Source organism: Poeciliopsis prolifica, unplaced genomic scaffold (assembly GCF_027474105.1).
Source record: "Poeciliopsis prolifica strain line A6 unplaced genomic scaffold, Auburn_PproV2 SCAFFOLD001, whole genome shotgun sequence".
Classification (NCBI taxonomy): domain Eukaryota; kingdom Metazoa; phylum Chordata; class Actinopteri; order Cyprinodontiformes; family Poeciliidae; genus Poeciliopsis; species Poeciliopsis prolifica.
The window spans coordinates 26,146,909-26,173,674 of NW_026562376.1; the positions used below are offsets into that span (position 1 = coordinate 26,146,909).

General features: G+C 37.1%; 2 protein-coding genes across 3 annotated transcripts in view; one reads left to right on the forward strand and one right to left on the reverse strand.

Annotated features, from left to right (window-relative positions):
• The first annotated feature begins 466 nt into the window (after positions 1-466).
• Positions 467-16,786, forward strand: ric8a (RIC8 guanine nucleotide exchange factor A). Of its 2 annotated transcripts, none has more exons than XM_055039567.1 (15): positions 467-576; positions 1,142-1,455; positions 5,323-5,370; positions 7,020-7,227; positions 9,476-9,627; positions 9,708-9,788; positions 10,208-10,307; positions 11,866-12,053; positions 12,374-12,468; positions 12,557-12,707; positions 13,639-13,734; positions 13,824-13,968; positions 14,676-14,820; positions 15,196-15,315; positions 16,021-16,786. In XM_055039567.1, exons 2-15 carry the CDS (start codon positions 1,372-1,374, stop codon positions 16,157-16,159), a joined length of 1,752 nt encoding a protein of 583 aa, XP_054895542.1. In that variant the 5' UTR covers positions 467-576; positions 1,142-1,371; the 3' UTR covers positions 16,160-16,786. The 2 variants fall into 2 exon arrangements, with proteins under 2 accessions (XP_054895542.1, XP_054895549.1); XM_055039574.1 differs by having other exon boundaries at positions 1,249-1,455.
• A 2,046-nt stretch (positions 16,787-18,832) lies between these two features.
• carmil2 (capping protein regulator and myosin 1 linker 2) overlaps positions 18,833-26,766 on the reverse strand; it is a 43,493-nt gene continuing 35,559 nt past the window's right edge. Inside the window, 8 exon segments of the mRNA XM_055031224.1 lie at positions 18,833-22,091; positions 22,190-22,276; positions 22,374-22,463; positions 23,169-23,304; positions 23,930-24,168; positions 24,345-24,413; positions 25,280-25,316; positions 26,222-26,335. Coding sequence (XP_054887199.1) covers positions 21,613-22,091; positions 22,190-22,276; positions 22,374-22,463; positions 23,169-23,304; positions 23,930-24,168; positions 24,345-24,413; positions 25,280-25,316; positions 26,222-26,335 — 1,251 coding nt within the window. The 3' untranslated portion in view covers positions 18,833-21,612.

Here is a 26,766-nt window from a genome sequence, read left to right on the forward strand (position 1 = left end):
AAAATCCATTTTGGCCGCTTGTATACATGATCTCGTAAGAAACTCACGACCACAGATTAGGGTAGGAACGTAGATCGACCGGTAAATCGAGAGCTTCGCATTTTGACTCAGTTATCTTTCACTCGACGGACCGGTACAGCGCCGCTTCACTGCAGACGCTGCACCAATCCGCCTGTCGGTCTCCCGCTCCTTTCTTCCCTCATTCGTGAACAAGATCCTGAGATACTGAAACTCCTCCAGTTGGGACAGGACCCGCTGACCTTCATTTCAATTTTGAAATATATATTTTTTATTTGATATAAACATGTATATGTTTATATGATCAACATTTATATTTTCAATATTTAAATGAACCTGTTTTATATGTTCAGCATAAAATAATTTGGTCTGAGCGCTCTATTAACTAACGTTGAGTTTATGCTTTTATTTTGGTAACTTTCTTGTGAACGTACCTATGGTAACGGAACGCAGTACTACCTGCAAAGGTTAACCGCAATACACAGAAAAGGTTAACATCAAAACAGAACAAAATGATAGAAATCATCTTAAGTTAACTTCAGTCCACGAGAGAACAAGGTTAGTAACTGGAATTGATGTAATTAGTAACTTGAAGTATTTATGAAAAAATCTGTGCTTGCTTGAATTAGTGATAAAATTGTAATAGGTCATGCATAACGACGTATGAAAACGGCTCCAACTGCTGTTATTTTTCTTATCAAGCCCTTCATGTTGGTAGATGACTCGGATGGCTTTGATGAGAATCACGCATCAACTAAATGATTACTTTCTCAACATAAAGTACAAACTGACTTTTTACAAATCGACCAAGAAGAACGTAAATCTTAAAAAAAAATATTTGTAGAATTGAGTATTTTGAACATTTGACCCTTCTAATGCAAGTGTTTGTATTATTTTTTGTATTTGTATTTTTCAAAAATAGCCCATGTGCAAAAATAAATTTGCTTACTTGTTGGTGAAGTTGTTTGTGTTTAGTGAAAATTAAAAGAGATTGATATTTTTATATCAATTCATAGCGCATGAATATGGTGAAGTGATTGATATTTGATTTATGCATCTTTTTTATTTAAGGTGGATCATAAACTATTACTGAAATTGCCAGTTTTTTTTTTTTTTTTCCCAGGGACATTAAACGCAACACTTGACTTGAGCAAATCCAATTCCTTGTAATCGTCTCTGCTCGGCTCTGAGGGAAACGGGGGATACTGACATCATTCTGTCATTGGTCAGCAGTGACATCTTGTAGGGTGGAATATAACATCCAGCCTCACAGATCAAGCAAGACTGCATCTTCCTCTGACGGCGAGACCGGGACAAAACAGCGCGCGGCCGTTTCCCCATCACAATACCGTCATGGATTTACGTGTTATTATAGAGCAAATGGAGACGGGAGAACAAGACAAGGCGCTGGCAGTGTTACAGAGCTTCAATAAAGAGGTAAACACAAGTACAGCTGGTAGAAGGGCATCATCACCCAGCAGTATGTCAGGCCGTCTGCTTTTCTGTCTGTTCAGATGATCACGGCTTATTCATATCCAATGTTTGCTTGCTTGTTAGGGGCTTTTTGACTGGGCAGTTCCCTTTCCTTTCCCAACTCTGAGCTAGTTTCAAAAGTTCCACCAATAACAATTTCTGACCATCAAAGGAAATAAACCACAGCACATAAAATGAACTGTTATGTGATGTGTTTGCTTGGTTTGTAATCCTCTGGTTTGTTGTTGTTGTTGTTGTTTTTACATGAGATTGAAGGTTCAGGACCAATTTGTTCATCAGTCCCGTACTATCTTAATGGGCTTGTCCTCATAGATATTGTGCTATTATTTACCAATCAGTAAGACACAGGCCCTAGGATTGTTTTACAGTTGTTAATGAGGAGCTGAAGTATGCAGAGTACACAAATTTTACTCAAGTAATAGAGTACTTAAGTAGCCTACTTTTTACTTGTGTTAGTTAAAAGTATCTTACTTTTACTTTTATCAAAGAAAATGAAAAAGTCCAAAAAAAATTATTAAATTAAGAGTAAAAATGGTAAAAAGGATACTCAAGTACTATTGATCATTTAAAAATGATCTTATCAGACGATCCAAAATATAAAGTTAAGTCTAAATTTAGGTATTTCAAAGATCAAAATGGTTAATACAAATAACATAATTACAAAATAGCAAAATCAAACCAAAAAAACATTTTCCTAGTCAGTTTCTTTCAATATAAAACTTCTGAAACAATAACAATAATAAGGTATGTGTCTGGTGAATTTTTGGTTAAATTATGTTTGTTCTTAGTCAGTGAAGGTAGAGGACCCAGAAATTTTATTCAAGTGAAAGTAGCAACACTTCATAATAAAATTACTCATGTAAAAATAAAAACTACAGCATAAGAGAAGGTAATTTTATTTATATAGCACATTTACAGCAACAAGGCAATACAAGAAAATACTCTTAAACTAAACTTTTTCAAAAAGCATTAACAACAGTCACATTTGTGGGCTCTGTTGGCATGAAGAAGCATAACAGAGTAATATGATGAGTGGATTGTTTGTAGAACAAGCTGTTCCTATATGGAAAAAGATGCATTGCTTATAAAAATGAAAAAGAAAAAAAAAAACATAGAACACATGGAGCCAAAATGGAACAAAAATAACAGAAACAACAGGGAAGTAATGGGATGTGCAGCATTTAACAGGAGGAACCAGCAAGGGATGGAAGTAGGAGAAAGGTTTAGGATGAATGAGGGAACAAAAGACCAGGTTGCAGGTGTGAAGGGAGAGAGAGAAAGCAGAAGTCACACAGGGGGTGAGGGAGAGCATACAGGGGCCTGGAAAATAAATCTAATACTAAAGAATAACTAGATCTAAGAAACATTATTAAACTAAAATAACAAAGAATAACTAGAGACAAGAAACAAACTAAAATCTCTAAGAAGAACTGGACTAAGAATAGAACAAGACTGGTCTAATCAAAGAAAGAGAGTAAGGAATACAAAATAATAAACCTGAAAATAACTCAGGATCCTAACAGTATCATGCAATAGCCTGTTTCACTTGTTAAATCCCAGATTTGTGGTTTTCCTTTCTGAACTTCTTTTTAATTATTCCCTGCTCCTTATTCTAGACATTCCAGATTCTTTCAAGTTGAATCATAGACATAGGCATGTGTACCAAATTACACATGAATTAAACCTTTCTTTCTGGATGCTTAACTGAATTCAAAGCCATGCACATGCTATCAACTTTAGTGTCAGTGTCAGAAATAAAATTATTTAAATTGATTCAAGTTTGGCCTTGAAGAACAGAGCATATATCACAGTCAAGACAAAACCACATGGGAAATTGGCTTACTAATTTAACCGGCATACAAATTTATATCGTATTATTACATCTCATTAAATTAGAATGCATATTAATATGAGGCTTATTTGTCAGGTTAAAAGTGCCATTTGAAAATAGCAAATTTTAGGCAGGTAATAAACATGCATTTCCTTAAACCCATAATTGTGTATTTTTTTTATTGTCAATTTCATATATTTAAATCTCCTAAAAAATGTTTTTTTTTTCTTAGCTGTAAGTGAAAATTATGATTAAGAGGAAAAAAAGGCTTGAAAACAATAGTCTGTGTGGAATTACATCCATCCATTTTCTTACACCCTGATCCCTAGTGGAGTCAGGAGGGGTCAGCTGGTGCCTACCTCCAGCTAAAGTTCCGGGCAAGAGGCGGAGTACACCATGGACAGGTCGCCACTCTGCCGCAGGGCAACAAACAGACATAAAGGACAAACAACTATGCACACACACACTCAGGACACCCTAAGGACAATTTTGAGAAACCAATAAACCTGACAGTCATGTTTTTAGACTCCAGAGTACTTGGAGAGAATCCACGCATGCAAACTCCATGCAGAAAGACCCCAAGCCAGGAATCGATCGTTGTTGCTCATCCCTTTCTCCCTTTGAGCAAGAGGTGGGATGCTCCTCAGACAGGTCCCCAGTTTATCACAGTGCAACTCAGAGACACAGAGGACAATCAATAATGCACACACAATTCAACTGTGGAAAATTTTAAGTGGCCAATAAGCCTCTGGGCCTGTTAAGAGAGAATGTGAAAACTTCATGCAAAAATAGCCCATGCTGGGATTTTCACCAGGACCGTCTTGTTGCAGAGCAGCAATACCAACAACTGTGCTGCATATTTGTCATGTGTTCATATCTGTTTAGCAGCATCTTGAAGCTCTGCTTCCTCTGCCTGTATTTTAATCAAGACAAATAATCACAGACTCCCAACTAAGCAGATGTTCTCTATAAAGTCAAAGTTGCTGTGGGCTGCATGAATCATATACATCTCTGCATGTGTACCAAATTACATTTGAATTAAACCTTCACCGTAAGTTTCAACTTTTTAAAAAGCTGAAACTGGCCACTGCTTTCCTCCAAACACATTCTGACCAAACAATTTTTTATGGTAACAAAATACAATTCCTGAATTGTTAGGAATTGTATTGTATTGGACTAAATTGATAGTTTCAAAGTTGGTGCACACTCCACTGGACCTGTGCAGCTGATCAACCGGGAGAGCTATTTGGTGTGGTTCTATAAATCAATGTCTGTGTGGGAGTTGATCTTGACAGCAATTGGATTAGACTCACAGTTACACAAATAGAGTCACACAGCCATGCCAAATCCCACTCCAATAAGGAGCTCTTAGGTTTGAGGGGCTTAAAGGTGAAGAAACTTCTGCCAAATTAGTTAAACTGTGTGTTATATATTTATTCTAGTTTCAGTTTTTCCATTGAAGGCAGGCAACTTAAAGCACTTTAGTGTAAGACAATATTTGTAAAACTTACATTAGTGTAAGACAAAGAAGTATGTAATGTGACAGACAAACCAATTAAATGGGAAACAAAATTTATTACTGAAATAAAACATATGGTTTTAAAGTGACAAAGTTGTGGCCCATCCACTTAAGTACAGATAGATATAATGTAATTCTCTTTAACTTGAGCTATAGTGGCATTAAGTAAGCAGATACCCAAGAATGGAGTCCTGAGGAGCCCCAGAAATGATTTTTGTTTTGTTTGTTTTTGTTTTTAATTGTACAAGAATGCGAAAATTTGAAATGAAATCACTGTAGCATCTCTATTGTTTCATGAAGCTAATGGAGAAAAAGAAAAACATGAGACAAATTTAAAATAAATATGGCTCAAGTGGTACTGGAGATTTTGTTTCTAATGTATTACTGATTTCTACTTTTCTTCTTCCTTCAGCAGTGGTTATTTGTCCTGTGTGCCTTCAGCTCTATTTCTTTTTTGCAGATGAGCCAGTGCTTTACATTCAACAGAGAAGAGGGACAGGAGAGAAAGGTACCTGTAACATTTTCAACATAAATTCTATATTTATTTGCTTTTCGGTTTACAAGAGTCCAACATGGATTCAAAGTTTTCTGGATGTAACTTACAAAAACAGCAGATAAACTGAAAACCCCTGAAAACCTGATAACCTTCAAGTCTTTATGTCATTTGCTTTTTTCTTTCTTGTTTGCTTGGCTGGTGAGTTAGGAAGCAAAACAACAAAAGGTATTAACAAACAATAGTGTCCATCAGTTAAACTTAACTTCAATGTATTGCCTTCTGAAGTCACAGACATAGTAATTAGTCGTTTTGTGAGTAAATTAGAGTCATCTACCAGTTAACATTTGTTAACAATTTGTAATTATTTGTCAGAGCAACCTATGTTTGTGCAAATAAATTAACCTTTTTAAATGCACACTGGCTACAAATGTACCAGGCTAAAACCCCTTATTGATACAATTTTGGACCATTTGTCCAAACCAATAGACAAAAATCTGTTGTGCATAGCAACCTGTATCTCACTATGACAAAAGTGGTTTGTCATAGTGAAAGCATGCAAGATTTAAAATAGGTGCCAGTAAGTTGGTTTGGATTGTGTTTCTCCTTCAGTTGCCTGGTTTTTGGATTGTCAGGGTGTCGCTTTCTGTAAATAAAATTAGTTTAAAGATCTGAAGCAGATAGCTAATGCTGGGCCATAAAGCAATTTAAATAATTTTCATTAAAATACAATGTCCCTGACAAAGGTTATGTTTTAAAGTTCAATAATAAATTTAATTACTTTTACAAGCTGGAGAAGTGACTGCAGTTCACAAACTGACAGGTGTTGAGAAGGTGTAAATTGTGGGTAACACTTTATCTGTAATCCATTATTTCACACTTTCCATAAGTCTTTGAAAATAAATGTAATTAGTTTTTAATAATAAATATCAAAGCTGCAGTATGTAACTTTTGTAAACAAAATTTATTTTTCACATATTTTTTAAAATGCGCCTATCAGTATGGTATGAGACAGATAATCCATAAAAAAATCTAACTCCTGTGCCCCCTCCCAGTGCTCCCAGAGGGTCGTAGCGCTGAGTCAGATAGTGTATGTGCTTCTCACAACCTCGGCCCTTTCTCTTTGCTATGCTACAGCTGGTTCACCACAGTGGTGTCTGCCAAGAATAGTAGTTAAAATGGCTCTGATGACAGCAGATAAACAGTTTTCCTGGAATGCTGTTGTTTCTCTTCCATTAGCATATTGAACAGCACTTACGTGAGAATGATTGACAGTGCTAAGGCATTCCTCCAGGCTCTGATTGATTGTTTTTCACATATTTTTCACAAGTTACATGCTGCTGCTTTAATTGTTTTTTTAAAAAGTTTATATTAGAACAGAACTAGATTTTTAATACAAGAAAAAATATTAATGATATTTTTCTTCTTATCACTTAGCATGTGGTTTGTGTGATTTAAAAAGTGAAAACTTGAATCAATGTGCGATATGGGCGATATCAAAATACTTTTTCATGGTACTGTAGCATTTTGTAACTTTGTTTTTCTTTTTGAAGTTTTACATTGCAATGAGGATTACATTTCCATTTTGACCTACAAGAATGAAATTTTTGTGGCCAATTATTGCTCCTAATATCAAATTTTTATGAACTGTGTCTGTGAAACAGCATCTGGGGGAGCTGGTGCTCAGTTTCCTGAGCAGGGAGTTGCAACCATCCTGTCTGCTGGCATGTCTAGAGACGGTTCGAATCTTGACCAGAGACAAACAATGTTTGGATCCATTCATCAGCCGCTCAGCTATGCTCACACTTGCCCACTATTCTGGTATTGCCCATCTTGCTGCACCTTCCCAAGGCTCTTTGGAGGAGAGCAAAGGTAACTATTCTGCAACACTCAGAGAAATGAATCATTGACTTAACATAACTTTTTTATGTCGACAGGCTCCACATAATTGTATGATGTTAGTTGGAAGCAAAATAGATATAGCAATCTGACTTTATGACTATGTTTTACGAGGATAAAATGAATGAATTAACCCAACTACTTCGAATCACTGCACATTGACAAACTGGAAGTTAGTTGAACTACTTTAACTTTTTTGTGTTAGTGTGACAAAGCAAACACTCTTTCAGTGAACGGATGTTTTATTTGTTCACTAAACATTAACAAGTTATGTTATTATCTCAATAGTTGTGAAATAATATTACACACAAAACAGAAAAAACTGTTATATTTTCAAAACGCCAGAAAAATCAAACCACTGAGGATAAATGATCAAAAATGACCTTAAAGAACAACAACAAAAAAGAAAAATACATTTCACTCAATTGAAAAATGCAAAGCAAAACTATGCAATCATGTATCTAAATTCTGTTAATATGATGAACTGAAACTATCATCTGCCATGTTAAGACATGTACTATGATGGATCATTTTGTTTTTAATCATGCCCTCACATTTAAAGATTTTCCAGCTACATTTTCTCTCCAATCAAAATGACAAACAGTTGTCCTAATTTCAAACTCAAAATTCAGTTCTGTCTATTTCAGCTTCAATGTGATATTCAAATAATCACAGCAAACGATCTTCTAGATGTTAGTTCAGGATTACTACATCTCTTGTTTTATTGTAAACTCTTGGATGTAAGCTTGCCTTAACATAAGGCAAGCTTACAAAAGGTTGTGCTGCAAATGTCTTTGCTGGTTGTTGGTTGTCGTCTGGATATGTTATCTTTACTAGAATTATTTAGTCAAACACAATAAACACATTTTTTTGTGTTAACTTGAAATGAGAAATTAACATAATGTGAACAACTGCCATGTTTCACTTTTTTGAGATTACTCTGCTTTGTGTTTCCATTCATCATCTCACATGCTTATCCCTAGTGGGGTGTCAAGGGGTGCTGGTGCCTATCTCCAGCGGTCAATGGGCGATAGGTGGGGTCATCCTGGACAGGTGGCCAGTCCATCCCAGGGACACTGGGATGGATTCACATAAAGTGAATTAGAGAGATCAGTGAACCTGACAGTTCAGCTTCCTACACATGCACAGGAAGAACATGCAAACTCCATGCACAAAGACCCTGGGTCGGGTTTTGAACCCACAAGCTTCTTGCTGAGCTTGCCAGAATAATTTTACACTTTACCATTTACCATTATCACCTCAGTTGCGCTGCCACAGATATAAATTTTTTTGCAGCTTAAGCCTGCATTGTATATGACTGTATATATATTTGCAAATACTGTACGTACAAATGTTTGCACCAGTTACACAACTGCCACTGAAATGTCACAATATTGCTCTAAAAACAAAATTTCTAGTGTAACACTGTGAATATGCAGAATGTGTCCTCACCTCCATGGGTAGACTGGAGAGAAAAAATGGCCTGGGAGTTCCTGACAGACTCCTTTACATCTCTGTAATGATGAGGATGAAAGGCTTTTTCTCCTTTCTTTGTTTTGGTTACCATCTTTTTTTCCCTTAGCTTTTTGGCTCAGCTCTTTCTTCACTCCAACAGACTGGAGCAGCACATGCATTACTGCAGACAAAGTCACAATCCATGTATCCTTTTCCTGCTCCATCTCACTGTCACTTTTGAACAAGACACCCAGACTCTTGAAGTCCTCTGCTTCAGCCTTAAGGCAAAGACTGACAACGAACATTGTGGGTAGTTGACTAAACCATTAAAGAAGCCTCACGTTTTCTTAAAAATGATACGATATTGCTATAGGCACATCTTATTTGCCTGTGTTCTAACTGAGAAGTGACAAAAAAAAAAACAGCGTAAGTAGGAGTTTTATAAGGAAGATGTGCATTCTGTCAACATAACCACAAAAGGATAAACAACTAAAAGATTGTTAAAGAAAGTCTGGGATTATTCACTTGTGGTGTATGAACAAGCAAGGTTTTCCTGGACAAGATTTATTTTTCTTTAAAAAAAAATCACTATTGGTTTTTAGTGAGTCTTCAAGTCACTACAAATGAAACGTTTTTGTGATTGAAAATTTAAAAAAGAACAAAACTGTAACAGTTTGATAAAGAATTGAAGTTAATTATGTTTTTATATTTTTTAATATTTTTGTGGTATTTTTTCCTGTGTCTATGATCTCTTTTTTTCTTGAAGTGGTTGTGGAGAAGGATGGGAAAGAGGCAGCAGAGGACTCTAGTGTGATGGTAAAAGAATCCTCCCCCCCTTCAGAAAACCCTGATCAAGAAGTGATTATAGAGGCTCTCAAGTGCATCTGTAACATCCTGTTCCACAGTCAGACAGCACAGGTCAGCCTGTGGCACCTTTAATTATGTTTTATTTATTTTAACCTGTAAAAGCTCACTGTCATTTGTTGAATGGATGGCAGGTCATAGCAGCTGATCTGCACTTTATTGATGGTGTAGCAGAGAGACTGAAGCAATGTAATCATCCCACCTGGAACCATGAGGTAAGGGAGTAAATTGAATACATGCTTCAATTTTAATGTAATATATTTCGAATAATAATATTTTGCTTTAGTTCATAAACTATATGATCATTGTAAACTTGTAAACTCCTGACTGGTTCTGGTTATCCTCTGCAAACACAAAATTTATATTAAACACTGAGTTCCTTTAGCTCAAGGCCTGTTGTTTTTGATTGATAATAAATCAAACATTGATTAATATGTTTGACGTATATTTGATGATGATTATTCAAGAAGATTTTGATGTCATTTGACAGAATGCAATGTTCATTGGTTGTTTCATAATTACTGTATAATATTTTATAACTTAAGCGTGACATAACTTAAGCGTTTTTCCAGTGTCACTACCACTTCTGTTCTAAGAAGAAAATAAGTTTAGTGAGTTGTCTTTTTCTGCCCAGGTGCGTTTCTTTGACCTGCGACTGACCTTCCTGCTGACTGCCCTGAGGGTGGATGTCAGGGCACAGCTGGCCCAGGAGCTCCATGGAATCAAACTCCTAGGTAATTGCTTTCCAAGTGGATTTTGGAAAACAAGTGGTTCTGCTATTTTTATCCTCTTGTCCAAAATCCTATTTGTATCATTACCTATACCAGCTTTAGAGATGAGTTACAGTTTCAGCATAATTAAGGAAATTGTACCTGAACACGATCCTGGTTCGCTCATAGAGAAAAGATGTTTATTCTGTTTGGTCAAATGGACATAATTCTTTAAGAGTTGTGTGCCTTTTGAATTCCCTATTTGTGACCCCCTAACACTGTATGAAGGTGAAAGGTAAAGAAATGCGATTTGATCTATAATGAAATATTGTTTTTTGTACCCTTCATGGTTTCAGTTTTTGTACTAATGTTGTTGGATTATTGAACAGATTCATATTAAATCACTTCATCTTATAGGCTTTAAAATTTTGCCCTGACAAAAAACAACCAGCTGACTTTATTCAAATATGGTCATATTGAGAGCATATATGGAAGCTGACTGATTATGCAAATAAAAAGCAGCAGATCTGTTTGTATTAGCAATGGTTACCTCCACAGAAAAGTGTTCAGTCTTCATAAGTATACATTAAATGTCACATGCAGGAAGCACTGCGAGGAATATTGCAGGTGAAAAGAGCACATTTCTAGATCCTCAACAACTGCAGGAGGTTCAGTTACAGCAAAGACATTTACTGGACTAAGGAGTATACAGAACAGAGTCATGTTGCCCCCAGTGCAAATGCTGAGTTTACTGAACATTAGAAGCAAGTGCCCATTAGTAAATCGAAACACACTGGGAGATAAAAACTTTTGGCCTAAGGCTTCATGAAAAACACAAAAAAACTGACAAATATGATGCCAAGTAACAAGGATAGACACAAGAAGATGGATATCCATCCTACATTGCCCTCACAGATGAGTTATGCTTTCTTTGTTAAAGAGATCTGAAACATTACTGATCTTGACAAGAAAAGATGTTCTCTTCCATGAATTCCAGGCTTTTTATCTCAATTCAGTTCATGTTTTGGGTTATATAGCTTCTCATCTGAGTGAGATTAGTCACAATTTGTACAAGAACACTGCCATTTATGAAGAATGAGATCAAGATGTCAAAGAGAAACTTGTTCCAGGAGTGCAAGCACAATTTTATGGCAGACTGTATTTTCCAGTATGTTGAATGGGGAAGTTTGGGTGTCACAGTAGCAAGATCTAAACATGAAATCTTTGTCCCCATGGTGATTAAGATATTTGTCACAAAGCAGAAGACAACAAACTAGGATCAACCCCATAAACTAGGAAGACAAGAATGATTCATGAGCCCTCAAAATTAAACTGATGTTGATATTGATGTTGAGTATGTCCGCCAATAAAAGCCTCGTCAAACCTATAAAAATGTTTCACTTATTCCCAGAGAAAGATCAAAAATAAAATAAAAATTTCAACATATCCTTTAACCATGAGACTTATTTGTGTGACTGACAATACTTTCATCCATGACTGTACTGCTGAGAATAATTTGTAATGAAACAATTTTGCTATGGTAAAGATGAAGAGACCTTTTGCTGTCCTTTGTGCATTCTAGGCAACCAGTTGGAAGCAACCCTTTGTCTGTGTTGGCCAGAGCCTCTGGTGACAGCCAGAGCAGGGTATGAAGGTTTTCCTCCTGAGGAACTTCCTCCACTGAGCAGGCAGCAGGCAGAGTTAGCTATGGAAATACTGAAAATACTTTTCAATATCACCTTTGACACAAACCGACGCAAGGTCGATGAGGTAAGAAGGAACATTTCATGTGAAGTTTCAATATGCTGTTAATTGGTCAGTTTGATCACTAGAGAAGTTAGGATGCATCTCCGTCTTATTGTTCCTCCTGTTTGTCGCTGTTTTTCTGGTGAGTTACTGGACAGAAAAGGAAATGATGGCTATCACGAGAGCATCTGTTCCATTGATTTGTCATTGTAATGTTGCATTGTGCTAAACATGGACTGCCAGAGAGCAGCCTTCTGTTGCTACAGAAACACTGAGCCTAATGAGATGAGCGCACTCTTCTGAACACTCAGTGTGTGTGCATTTTTGTGCTTGTGTGTGAGAAGGAAGAGGCAGTAGAGTACAGACATTTAGGTGCTCTCCTGAGATACTGTTTGATGAGCCGAGCAGACGGAGAGGAGCGGACTGAAGAGTTCCACAGGTTTGATAACACACTCCTCACTTCAATTATACACTCATGGCTTCTCTCTGAATCCAGCCTCTTACTGCGTTTCTCCTTGTATTTTCAGTCATACTGTGAATTTACTGGGGAATCTCCCACTGCCTTGTTTGGATGTACTGTTATTGCCCAAGGTGGAAAATGGCTCCATCGAGTACATGGGAGTCAACATGGATGCTGTGAACATGCTGCTGGAATTCATGGAGAAAAAACTTGATCGTGTAGGTTAACACTGTAGATATAGAAATTATCTCTTAGCCTCTAGTACAATTGTTTCAAAGGGTTGATGAGAACAAAAGCTTGTCCAAGTTAACACAAAGAAAGGCAAACTATATGAATAGTTACTCATTTCAGATCTTATAGTTTCACAAAGGGAAGATTAACTGCTTTAACAATAGAAGTTTGCAATTTTGTTGAATTATCTTTCCTCAACCACTGAATGCTCCAGGATGTTCTAATGATTGGTAAATGCCTATTTTAACATAATAGTAATGGGCTTTTTCTGAACAGCCTCCACACTCTCAATAAGTCACTTAACCAAGGAACTTTCACAGTTGTCTTCATCTGGGTTGTTCTGCATTCTTTACCAGGGTGGATTTTTCTGTTTTTTGGAAAGCTTAAGCTAATTTGTGTAGTGATGGAAAAAGGCAACATTTTTTAAAGCATGACAGATTATGATGTATGTCAAGATTTTAATTTTGAGGTATTTCAAATTTGTGAGCTTTGTCATTATTTTAAAACCATGACTATACTGCCCCTAACTTGAGATTTGAAGCACCAATCAAATTTAAGTATGCTCACTCACTGAGAGAAATATTCTTTACTGCTCTACTTTGGAGAAATTCAGATGTCAGAGCAGCAACAAAAATGAAAAATATATTTAAATAAGATAAAAGAATTGTATGGGAAGAACACAAAAAATGCTGCTAGTCAGTCCTTTTAGTCTAGTGGCAGTAGCAATTAGCAAACAGCTGGAGGAACTGTGCTACTGCTTTGTACTTAAGCCTTAGGACATGCAAGTGATAAATAAGTAGTATAATTTTTTATGACTACATGGAACCACATTGACTGTAGATAACTTCTATTACATATATGTCTTTTACAAGGTAGACTGACAGCTGACTAATAGATAAATGTTTATCTTTTCACCAGGGCCATAAGCTGAAAGAAACTCTTCTCCCATCTCTAAACTTACTGACTGAGAGTTCCCGCATCCACCGAGAGACCAGGAAATTCCTCAGGTCAAAAGTCCGTATGGAGTGGAGCCAGAAAGCTGATAGATGAGCAAGTTTGCTGCCAATGGCTCCGGAACTGTCTTCTGCTTTTGCTTTGTTAAGGTGCTGCCCCCTCTTCGAGATGTGAAAAACAGGCCAGAAGTCGGCAGTGCTCTCAGGAACAAATTAGTCCGTCTCATGACACACATCGACACCGATGTCAAGGACTGTGCTGCTGAATTCCTCTTTGTGCTCTGCAAAGAAAGTGGTGAGAGAAATATCCATTGGCTGAAATTATTTGTAGCGATGCAAAAATATATAACTCATCTCTGATGATTAACAATATCTGACATTAAACAGTGATACACAACACAGATTAGCAAGGCTGACATGAACCTGCAGGTTTTGTGGAAGAACTTATGAAGCTAAGCAAAAAGAGTTGAATTTAGAAACAAAGACAATTTAAAATTTTAAAACAAATCAGAACCAGAACGCACTAATGACAGCAGGAGGTGATGTAACCACAGGCTAAAGGTGTGGAGGCTCACTTGACGACTTCTGTTCATCACATATAATAAAAAAGCTGCTTTATGTTTTTCAATTGAAAGACTAAATATCACATTAACTGGTTGAAGATCAAAGACTACAGTACCTTTCAGACCAGCTAAAGCCAACTAAATACATTAAACTCTTAAAAGGGCAAAAGTTAACCCTCTCAGGCTCAAATTACTTGCAAAGACTAGCTAAGTAGCACTTAGTTGTTGCAAATCTGCAACATCTGCCTGGAGAGGGTTAAAAGGAACAAACATTCCAGTAGGTGGCAGTAATAGAAGATTTTTTTTAGAATTCTATTGGGAATCTGGGAAAATTGGGCAAACAAGTAATGTGGTTTGTCGCCAGCTTAAGTCAGTACTAAGATCTTCTCTTTCATCAGGAGAGATACAACCATTTTAATGTCAACATGTCTGTGTCCAGTTTCAAGGTTCATCAAGTACACTGGATACGGTAACGCTGCAGGTCTGCTGGCTGCCAGAGGCCTGCTCAGAGGGGGCCGAGACTCTGGGATCTACTCTGAAGATGAAGACTCAGAGACTGAAGAGTACAGAGAGGCAAAGCCGCAGTCAGTACCTTAAATGCAGTCAGTGCAGCTGAGTCAGAAGAGTAGCTCACACACAAGCAGTGAAACCCTTACAAACATTAAAAATGTTTTTTAACACAGATTAAAAAGTCATCTATTTTTAGATGTGAAGGTAGCAGTCTGAGAAAGATCACTGAAGTATCACAGTAAAATAATTTATGGTATTAACTAAATAACAATATGTTCCGTCTGGAGTTCAGCACCACAATTTTCACATTTCTTAGCATGTTTAAAAAATTTTGAAATTACTTGGACAGATGAATTTTTTACTCATTTAGTGCATAATTTTCAAATGACAGTTTCCAGTGTTTTTCTTGTGTTATTCCTCTTTCATCTCTGTGTTCATGTTGTTTCCAGTATAAACTTGATCACAGGTGTTGTTGAAGAGGAGCAGCCTAACCCAATGGATGGAATGACAGATGAGCAGAAGGAGTACGAGGCCATGAAGCTAGTCAACATGTTTGACAGACTGTCAAGGTCACACACCGCTACTCTTCAGAACATTTGTGTCTATCAAATATTCTCACTAGTCACTTTTTTATGTACACCTTGCTCATGGGAAGTTCTAGACAGTGGCTAAAAGGTGACAGTACCCCTGTTCTGAAGAGATAATGCTTAATCAGTTTCCTGTGATAAAACGCGCTGGCACACAAACCATAATTCATTGGTCCAATCAATCAATTTTGGATCAATTTGCCAATGTGCTATGTGTTGTGCATATCCAAGTTGTAGCAAGATGTTATTTGAGCTCCTGTTATCTTCATGTTATTTCTTTCCTATGACCAAATCAATAGTTTCTGAATTCAGAAACCAGTATGGTAGGCACCAACAGCCATGCCATGTTCAGTCACTTAAATCCCATTTCTTCTTCCGTCTGATGATCACTTGGAACTTCAGAAAGCTATATCCTCTGATCTAGTGACCATGCAATTGGCTGAATCACTCTTTGTATTAACAAACAATTAATCATGTACTTAAAGTGGTGGGTGCATTTATCTGGAGCATTGTCCTGTTTATCGCTATCAACTTTTCACCCTAGAAAAGATAAGTGAGAAAGTACAAAACCTGATATACTGTCTTGAACTGCTGCCATTTTTGGTACAGCTGCACAGTATTTAATGTGCTAACACACAGTAAACATGTGTTGGGTCTATGCTGACACACTTTTCCTGCTTTGTGTAGGACCAATTTGATCCAGCCCATGCAACTTAATTCAGATGGGAAGATGAGAGAGATGACCACGGAGGATCTGAATAAACTGGCCACCAATCCGTTCCAGTCACAAGAGCCAGCTGATCCAGACAGCGAGAATGAAACCTAGTTAACACACAAGCATGAAAGCAGGTTGAATCACCTTTCAACCTTTGTGACAACACTGCAGAAAATGATATCATACAACTTTTACCATGCTGGTCCACTTAATTTGATTGGAAGACAAGTAAAACATTTGGCATTAGTTTAGTTATCAATTGACTTCAGGCTTAAAACCTTCAACCACTTTTGATTTTTCAGAATAAGCATTCCAGTGACTGTAAATCAGGATAATCCTGCTTCTGGAAAACGCTTTCTTGATAAAATCTCCTGTTCACAGAGAAACATTTTTCAGAATACAATGCTTTTTATCAAACAATGTATGATTTTACTTTTAGAGGAAAATGTATTTAAAAAATGCTATTCCGTTTTTTGATGTGAGAGTCAGCTTTATTTTTGAAATGGAATTTAATAAAAAAAATAGGAGGATGTTATTTTTCATGACACCCCATAAATGTTTTATTTTAAGTGAAATAGCATTTACTGATAAATCTGTTTCTGGGTTAGACTTTAATTGACGTATTAAGCTATGAGTATAATCCAAGAAAATCTCTGTTTGCTTCTTTGTATTGTAGTTGAATAGTTGTTTGGACTGTAAAGTACACTTACTGCATCTGAATAAACTCTGACACTGGTATTTAGAAGCTGCTTATTTTTTCCTTACATGTCTATTAGTTGTCTAAAAGTGAAACAGGAATACAAAGAAGACATGGTGACTTTGGTAAGGATCCTCCAAGCCTTAGGTTGCCAGAATAACTATGGATTGAAATATACAGATGAACTTAGACCAAAGCTTAATGACTCTGTGTTTCATTCTTTTTTTCTTTACACCAGTGATTAAGGATGTAACGGTACATACATTTATTTATTTATTTTACGAAATATACCCAGTACAATCCTGTTGGCTTGGTACAAAAATTTACTAAATGAGTACATTGTCTTATACCTGAACACCTGCAGAATGTTTATGTTCACAACTAATTTAAAAAGTGACACCAGAACAGAGAGGTGTTTTAATGACCACTGAACTTTCTCCATCCCAGCTCTTTGTTCTCTCCAGTGGGGGCTGGATATTTTTTTTTTGCCACTGAACAGAAAAAAACCCCTCACATTGCATTGACTATTGAGGGTTTAATCAGATTACCATAAAGAATATTTACTCATTCCCTCTGATATTATCTGCTTTCAAGTGGGTCCAGAAAGCAACCACTTGTTTTGCATCTTGTCTGGTCTATTTCTATAGAGAACACCACATTCAAGACTCACTTTGGACATTTTGAGTATTTCGTCATGCCTTCCGGGGTTTTCAGGTCCTGAATATCATTCTCCATGACTATCTTAACATCTTTGTGTGTCTGAATGACACAAAGATTCTGGTGTTCTCCAACATCTTGGACAAACACCAGGTCCATGTTAAAAAAGTCCTCCAATGCCTTCTGGAAAATAACTTCTTTGTGAAAGCAGAAAAATGTGAGCTCCATGTGTCTTCTATCACTTTTTTGGGTTACATCTCTGCAGGTGGCCAGGTGAAGGTAGATTCATAAAACGTCTGTTCAGTCCAGGAGTGGCCCATCCCTGATTCCAGGAAATAGATGCAGAGTCTCCTAGGGTTCACAAACTTCTGCAGAGATTCATTAGTGATTTTAGACTGATTGCTGCTCTCTTCACTGAACTCATCTCCACAAAAAAAGTCTTCACCAGGGCCCCCAAAGCAGACCAAGACTTCTCCTCATTTCCCTGACTCCTCATTCCAGCTCGTTCTGCAGGTAGATACTTCCAACAGTGAAGTTTGGGACCAGTTTACCCTTCTGACCTCCTGCAGTACTGACCTCACTGGTCAGTACTGTAGTACTGACCAGTGTCTATACCTGAACACCCAATAAATATTTATGCTATTTTGTAACTCACCTCACCACAATCAGTCTACATCACTCCTTCAATCTGTCACTTGCTTCTCTGACTCCCCACCTCTGTCCGTCTCACACCACTGTTCAGATCACCTCCTGGTTCTGTTGCTCTTGATTCCACTGTGACAAGCTGCTGAAAACACCAGTACAAAATCAACATCATCAGAACCGTTCACCCGCTCTCATCTTCAACTTATGCACTTCTCTCCAGATCACTACATTCACCATCAGCAGTGTGAGCAACCCATCTCCTTCCTCCACACGCATCATTTTTATAATTCTGCATATCTGAATTAATCCCTCACCTCTTCCCCCACACCAGTTTCCCTCACCTGCTGTTGTTCCAGACGGTTCAAAATAAACTATTTTCACTTACCTCATCCATATGGCTGTAATTGTGGCCTGCATCAGTGTCAAACTGGGGAATCATGACTTCGGATAAACCAAAGCTGCTCTAGTTTGATCAAAATGGAAAAGTTGAAGCCAAATTTATGTAAAGCTTGAGTTTAATCACCCTGAAAATTAAATAGACCATTTGATACAGTTTGATAGTTAACAGCAGAGAGAATAATAGTTTGATTGGAACTGTTTGCATCATATCAAACATTTAGAAACAGTTTAATAGATTTTAAAGCTGATTGCTGTAAAAACTTCTGAGTCCAAAAATCATCACTTATCAAGATGTTCAATGTCTAGAGTACAAATTCTTTCCTTCAGCTTCTTATTAGATTATTAGTAACAAACAAGGCAGTAACACAAGAATAATGACAACAAAATGAAGTAGAACACATGTCAATACATTTTTTTATTAATTGATAACAAGTATAGGTATAGATTTACACTCTGTTCAAACTAATTTGATTTACGCAATATTGTAAATATTCTGTACGTGCAAGTTGAAGAGAACATATCAGTTTAGAAAAATCCCACGTTGTTCCTCACAGCCGCCCTGAGAGTTTCAAAGCTAAATCACAATGTGGTGTTGGTATCTCACATAACATCAGGTGACAAATAAAGACCAGGTGAACTACTAAGCTGGTGAAAAATTTCCCCTCACAAAGTAACAACATGACTGGTGACAAAAAATAAATCACAAATCTGACCATCCATTACATCCATTCATGTAAAAATGTGTTCCCATATAGGAACTGTAACAGGAAATTCCTTTTAGATCTTTTTGACTTTGAAGGATTTTACATGATCATAAACATTGAAACTTATGTTGCTTACTTGTGGGTTTATGAGAAGAGTCGGAATCCTAGAAAATTGACAAAAGGCAAAGGAGGACTTGAGGAGTTTCTAGCACTGTTCCAATCATCACTATCAAACTTTGAGCATTTTTTTTATCCATTATGAATCCGTTGTGTAAGTGCTGGAGCATAATTGTACTAATAAGTTATGAAGTGCTAACATGTTTCAGAAATAGAGTTTAATTAGTTTCAAACAATATTTTACATGTTTATCTTGTCTTAGCATTTAGCTTTTGATGTAAGGTTCTGCTGTGCAGACATAAGAAGCCCCACCTTCGAAAAGGTAATTGTCTCAATGTTTTGTTTCAGAGCTAACAGCTAAATAAAATAAGACATAAGACATAAGACAATTCCATTCTTTATATGTCTATGTGTTCAGTGTGAATATGTTCTTGTGAATTCATTTTTTGTTTTGGGGATCTTTGAATTTTACAGTGCTGTTTTCCTTCTAAGATGAAGATGAATGGAGAGCATTTCTCTTTTTGCTATATTAAATCTATTACGAGAGAAAACTGAGGGACATTTGAAACCAATGATTGATACTTCATGTAGAAAAGAGTTGCAACATTCCTTCATAGGCCAGCGTGTGGTGACTTTAGACTTTTAAACAACACGTTAGTCTTCAACCAGAGCCACTAAGGATAACATCTGCCTTTCCATTCACTCTTAGATTGACTACAGTACCTCCTTTCTCATCTTAAACTTAACATTGGCTGCAGGCTCGTGCTCCAGCCACACTGTGTTGTGTTTGCACTCCTCTGTGATTGGCATGCACACAGAGAGTGTAGGTTTGCATTTACAAAACACCAACTGAGTAACAAGGCTTCAGCTTAATGAACTTTGTTACTTTTACCTTTTCTCTTTGACTATTATGTTTAAATAGAACCAGGACATTATTAAATAAGCTTATCAGGCTTCAAGTGCTATTGAAGTCATAATCAGAACAATAGTCTTACATTTTGATTCTTTTAGTAAGAAAGTTTTTTTTTCACAACTAAAGCAAAAAACAGGTGAAAGTGAGATTTACTCTGCAGTCTGTACAACAAGTACTGAGGAGATGTCAAATGGCACATTAGAATAATAAGAAAAAGTCAAATAAATAGCTTTGAATCAAAAAGAATTAGGAACACAACTGTGAAACAGCAGGTGGAATGTAACTATTCTGCGTTTAGAATATTAATTGTTTTAAACTTTTCTCTCCCCGGTGAATAGTTTTGCAATGTTATTGTTAAACCTGCCCTCACTGTTTCTTAGTTCTTCATACATGCTGCTGTATCAAATATATATGTAGTTTATTTTTAGAAGGCTTTATAAAAATCTACTCCAAACAAAATGCTGGTTCAAACCATTGAGAAAAAAAAAAAAGCCAGAATCTCTACTTTATTAACTTTGTTGAGACTTGAGTTGTTTTAACATAGCAAAATAAAATACAAATAATAATAATGAAAAATAAATAAATAAAAACAGTAACATTAGTTTGAAAACTTTTTTGTTTCATCAGAGATAGTAAAGGAGTTATTTACTGCAGCCAATATTCTGATGGGTCATAATCATAATTCCATGAACTACTACATAAAAAACAAAGGCAGTTTTTGAGCACTTTAGTTTTATAGGTTTCCTGGTCAAATGCAGCTTATACAGAAACCTGCTAATTTCTAGAAGATTAAAAACTAAAAACAAGCAAAATATTATAACCATCCAGTTCACCGTTTGAAGCTTAGTTTTAAATGTATAACAAGAAAATGTGGGTAAAATGTGTAAATAAATATTATTGACATATACTGAAATGTTGAAATATAAATACATTGAATGAGTCTTTCTTAACAGTACATAAATCCATATTTAATGTTAAAGGTCAGGTGACATGAAACCCAACATGCTAGTGATTAAAAACTATATGTTTGATAACAAAATAAAAGTATCAAAAAAATCCATTCAGCAGACACCCTTTGGTGCATGCTAACTAGCTCCAACTAACATTTTGGCCTTTTGGCGAGAACAAGCAAAGACAACATGAATCAAATCATAAAATAAACTGTTGACTGAATTTCTGTTATTGAATCCAATAACAGAAATGAGCATAATCTACGTTAGACTCATCCCTCCAGTCAAAAACGTGCAAGAAGATTATTCATCCCAGGAATTAACTGTGAAGCTGGCCTTGCCCACACTATGATGAGAAATACAATGCAGCCGAAAAACAAAAACAAAAGAGTAGGACATTCACATGGGTAGAGATTCCTACCCGTGTACTTCCTGACGTCAGTGACGTGACAGAGCTCTTCCAGGTCAGACTGTTGAGTGCATCAGTCAAACAGACAGGGCTCAGTTCTGTGCTCTGCTGGCTCAGCCATCTTTGTGTGCTGTCGGGAGAGAGTCTCTCCTTTCCCTTGTGGGTTATCACCCTGATCCAGTGCGACAGATCTGTTTTTCTGGGAGGATGGGCTTATGTGGGATATCTCTGTGGATTGAGAGCCAACTGGCAATGTGTTGTGGACTTTTTCTTGCAATGGTGAGGAAGCTGAGATTCTGGTTGGACTCTTTCTCTCAGATGGAAGGTTTACAGGTAACTTTTCCATTTTCCTGGGTAGTACGGGAGGTCTCTCTATCACAGTAAAAGTCTTGCCAGCTGAAGTGCATCTAGGTACTTCTACCTCTTGTGAAAGTAGCTGCTTGGTTGGAGGCACTGTATTTCCACAGCTTGCTTGTCCTCTCTTTGCTTCCTGTTCATCCGTCTGACTCTTGACCTTCTTTTCATCATCCAGCTTGTTTTCTGTGGCGTAGGCTGTGGGGATGAACACCAGGCACACAGATGAAAACATTAAATGACTAATTAGAAGAAAAAACAAACAAAATGGCTGACATTATTCTCATCAACTGCACCATGTGCTTCATCTTCTTTGCAGGAGGGCAGGTCCCAGCGATTGCCCCGGAAACAGATGGGTGACTTCTGTAACACAGCCTTGAGTTCTGAAAGAGATCAAAATTCAAAGTTAATTTGTGATGTAATTACCGTGGAATATCAAACAAGGTTGTAATACTTCTGTTATAAAAACCATAACTCCACCTTGCGTCATGGTCAGTGCCTCCTCATGGACAGACACAGCTCTGCGCTGAGGAAGGGGTTTCAAGTGTTGGCGTAGTTTAGGAAGACTCTCTGAAAGAACACAGCAATAAAAAATATCCAAACAATGATCTTTCTCTCTGATAGAGGAATTGAAATAATAAACAAAAGAGCTGGAGGTGACCCAAGGAGCTCTCACAGCAGTCTAGAGGAGGACCTGGAGATAGCATGAGAAAATGAGAAATCAACTGTATCACAATGACTGTTATGTACAGTCACTGAGCACGACTCCAGTGCTGAAGAATAGGCATACTGATGCTTATTTAATCATTGCAACAGAGCATTTGGACAACCCCATTAATTTTTTAAGTATAAAGTCTTGTCAGATTAGGTTAAAGTTGAATGTTGCCGATGCACAAACCATGTTTGGGGGAATATTGAAAGAAGGAGGAATGTACATGGGAATTTATGTTAGGAATCTAAAGGTGAAACTAGTGTGAATTTCTAAGCAAGACAATTGGCCCGAACATACAGCCAATGAAACTCTTATTGGTTCATGATAAACAAAGTGAAAGTGACAGAAAATTTCTCTTGGTATGTTCAATACTTATTCTCTTTGTTAATTTCAGAACCCATAATTTCATTTGTGGACTATTATGCTTTGATTTTCCTGTATATGTGAATTGCTTGGGTTGTTTCAATATTTGATGTGACTAGTATATCAACAGTAACATAAGTAATATGTTTACCATAAAAAACAAACACTTTATATTGTCCTCTGCATGTATTTAAGCATACCCTCAGTGACAGATTGTACTTTCTCGTTGCGATCTGGTGTGCCATCACCTCTGCGAGATTTTGGGACTGAAGAATGAAGTTCTTTCCTTGGAGACAGGGGGGGGATTTCACCCTGCACACCGTCCCTGCTGCCATTCTAGAAATGAGAATCAAAATAAATGGACCGTAATTCATTTAGACAACAGTTTCAAGTAGTTGCAAGGGAATTAAACAATTTAAATATGTTCAGAAATATCAATAATAATATTGATAAAATTCACACTTTTTTCTATAACTGTAAAACAATATCAGTCAACATTCATACAAACTTGTATTTTCTTTTTATTAAGTGATAAAAACAAATGCTAACTCAGTCACGTCACTGTGCATCTGCCTTGTACTTGAGTAGTGCTGTTTTAGGTTAATAAGGCCAGAGAACTTGTGAAACTTTGACCCAGCCTTACACATAGTTACACATATGCTACTTGGATGTTACAGCAATGAGACAATCACATTACTTAATGTCCTCTGATGTTCTGCAGACTCTCTGTCACTTCCCCTGTGTCACTTCCTCTCTCTCTCAGTCTCTTTCTCCCTCCTTAGCATGTTTTCTTCTCTCTCCCCTCACACTGGTAACCCATTAACATATCAGCCCAGGTCTTTTGTTCCAGCATTCACCGTCACAGTATTTAATGTTATGTGTGAGAATCTTGAATTTTGATTGAATATATTTGTTCTATTTTTGTAATGATATGAATTGTCCGTTCTGACTGGTGCGTTACCTGCTCTGTTTCCATCGGCCTGCCATCATGTGTGTGAGCTGTAAGATGGACTTGCTCTGATGAGCTGGTGAAGACAGGAGCAGAGGAGGGGCGAGCAGCTGGGATGGGTGGGGGAAGTTTGGCTGGTAAGGGAGGTTTAGGGGGCAGGGGACTGATGATGCACTCAGGAAGGGAAGGCTTTGGATAAAGCGGTTCCGGTCGGTTGGGGTCTTGCACTCTCAGAGGATGCCTGGACTCAGCTAAAAACAAAAGTTGAAAGTAAAATGATACAGAATCACTGAATGGATAAATGTTTAACAGCCATTGTAACTGCTAAAGGACAGCAGTACACCTGCTCAGGATCTTCACCCTGACTCTCCAGTGCAACAAAAAGTCTCCAAACAGAAAGAAACTGATTGGACTCTATCATTTGTACCTGATGAAGTGGACATTATTCTGGACTTGATGTCTTTGGGAGGTAGTTCAGGTTTGTTTAGGATAGCACCTTAGGGACAGAAAGAGAAGACAATGCAACATATGACAAGGTAATCTAAACATGTCACTGAGAAACAATTCATCTAACCTAAATCTGTAGCTTCTAAGTTACTGTCATTCAATGTTAGCCCACAACCCACTATATATAATGCTTATGTTGCTTATGAATAAAATCATTCTATGCACAGCGAGACAGCAATAAAAAAGGGTGGACAAACAGTGGACAAACAGTACATGAGGCTATTTCAATTTATCTGCTCACAGAAGCTGAAGTGCTGAATTGGTCCAGCTTCATCCATGTTGAAAGTAGTAGGATAAGACCTGAAACTTTACACTGTGGAAATGAAACTAGGTGTACTGACAGCTAAAACATGAAGCATAGAGGACCTTTACAATAAAGGACAACTTGCTTAGATGAAAGCAGAATACTGTGTTAGAATAGCCTGGTCAAAGTCAAGTTCGACATCCAAATCAGAATCTGAGGGAAAGTTACTGTTCATTGAGAATCTCCATCTAAAATGCCAAATCTATTTTGCTGCTATAGACTTGGTTCGGAAAAGTGCCAGAGTCAGAGTATCCAATCAGTTCAATAAAAAAAACAAAAAAACAAATGTTACAGTTCCACTGAAACCCAGCTCAGTGTAAAAAAGGGCCTAAATGTCCAACACTGGTAAGAAATACAACAAAAGAAGGGAAGCTCAACAAGTAATGACTCCGAAGGGCAGTTTGGTCTGGAGCTCATCTAAATATGAATGTAAACATGCAAGAAGCAGACAGTTCATTTTTGAAGTGACATTTTTTCTTAAAATATGTTTTTTTATCCTGAGTCTAATTTTCCATCAGAAATGGAATCTGTCAGTGAAGTTGTAAATTTACCTTCAGAGGTGGCTTTTCTCAGCTCCTCATCTTTATTCTGAAACAGACACATTAAACAACATTATTTTAACAGTAGGACTATTTTGCAGAACATTCTCATCAGAACTCTACAATCTGTAAGGTACTAAATTAGGCAATAGACTGCTTCTCACACTGTATAATTGCAGGAACTGATGAAGGAGCTGTGCTCAATTAGCTTAAAGAACTGAGCAGTCTTTCAAAGTCATGTGAACCAGAAATTTTAATCAAGCAATCTGTAGGTACTCTTCAGGGGTCAAAATTAATCACAGGAACAGTGTAATGAGTATTTCTTTACAACTTGTGTAACTGACAGGTCTTCTCAACATTTAAATGACAACTTCAGGCCAAATAATCACAGGCATCATGGAAATAAAGTTGTTATAGTCTTACATATAACTATGGAACCTTGAAATCAGAAGAACCATTTAATTTAAGCTAAATTAAGTTTTGGGAAAATGTGCATGAAGGGAAAAAACTTGCCAGAGGTTGTGTCCACACAAGGGATGTGCCATATCGCTTTGTTTATGATAACACTAGTGGCTTTTTTGACTCTGGTGAAAACATTTATATCACAATATCATTTAACTGAGCCTTACCTGTGCAATACCCAAGAGCCTAGACCCTCTGTACAAAGCAAACAGTTTTAGACAAGGGGCTGGTTTTTACTAAGCTAATACTTCCCTTATTGTAAATATCAACAAACTTCTGTCCAGTTCAGACTGACTCGCTTCTTCTTTGTTTTAATGGCAGTTGGAGGAATTACTGCAATGCCTGTGTCCCCGTCCAGCTTCAGTTAAAGGATGTCATCATTTGATATAGCAATATTAATTTTTCCACCAGTATCATAAAATCTACTGGTATTTCCGTAAACAAGATGATATGGCACACCCATAGTCCACGCACACTGACACACACTCCTACCCTGTCTACCTGGCACATCTTGGTTTCAGCAGGTGGAGTTTTGGACACTCCCATTCTGTGCAGCATCACCTGAAGCCTCTGTTCAAAGCCAGGTGTGCCATCGGATGCATGTTTCTGAAAAGCGAAGGGCACAGATGTGTTCATATGAATGTTATTGCACAAAAGCATCGCGTGCACCAAACCGGCAACACACAGAAGAGGTGCTTCAAAACTAGCAATGTCATATGTCATATGACTTAAGTAGATTAATTGCGTAAAACCAAAATGTTTAGATGTTCTTGCATTTCTTATTTGTAGCAAATCATTGTGATCCCCTCTAGCTCTGCAGTATGAAGTAGAACATAGGAGTATTACATTAGAGAAGAATGAAGTAATGTAATTTACCGGTAACAAGAATGTGAAAAGAAAGCTAATCATCATCAAGCCTAGTTTGGTTTTGGTAAATCTAACTGAAGTACAGCCAAGTCAAGCCAAGTTTAACTAATCCTTGCTCACCTCTCTTTGTAGACTACATGGTTGATCACAGATTTCTTGATGCAAATAGT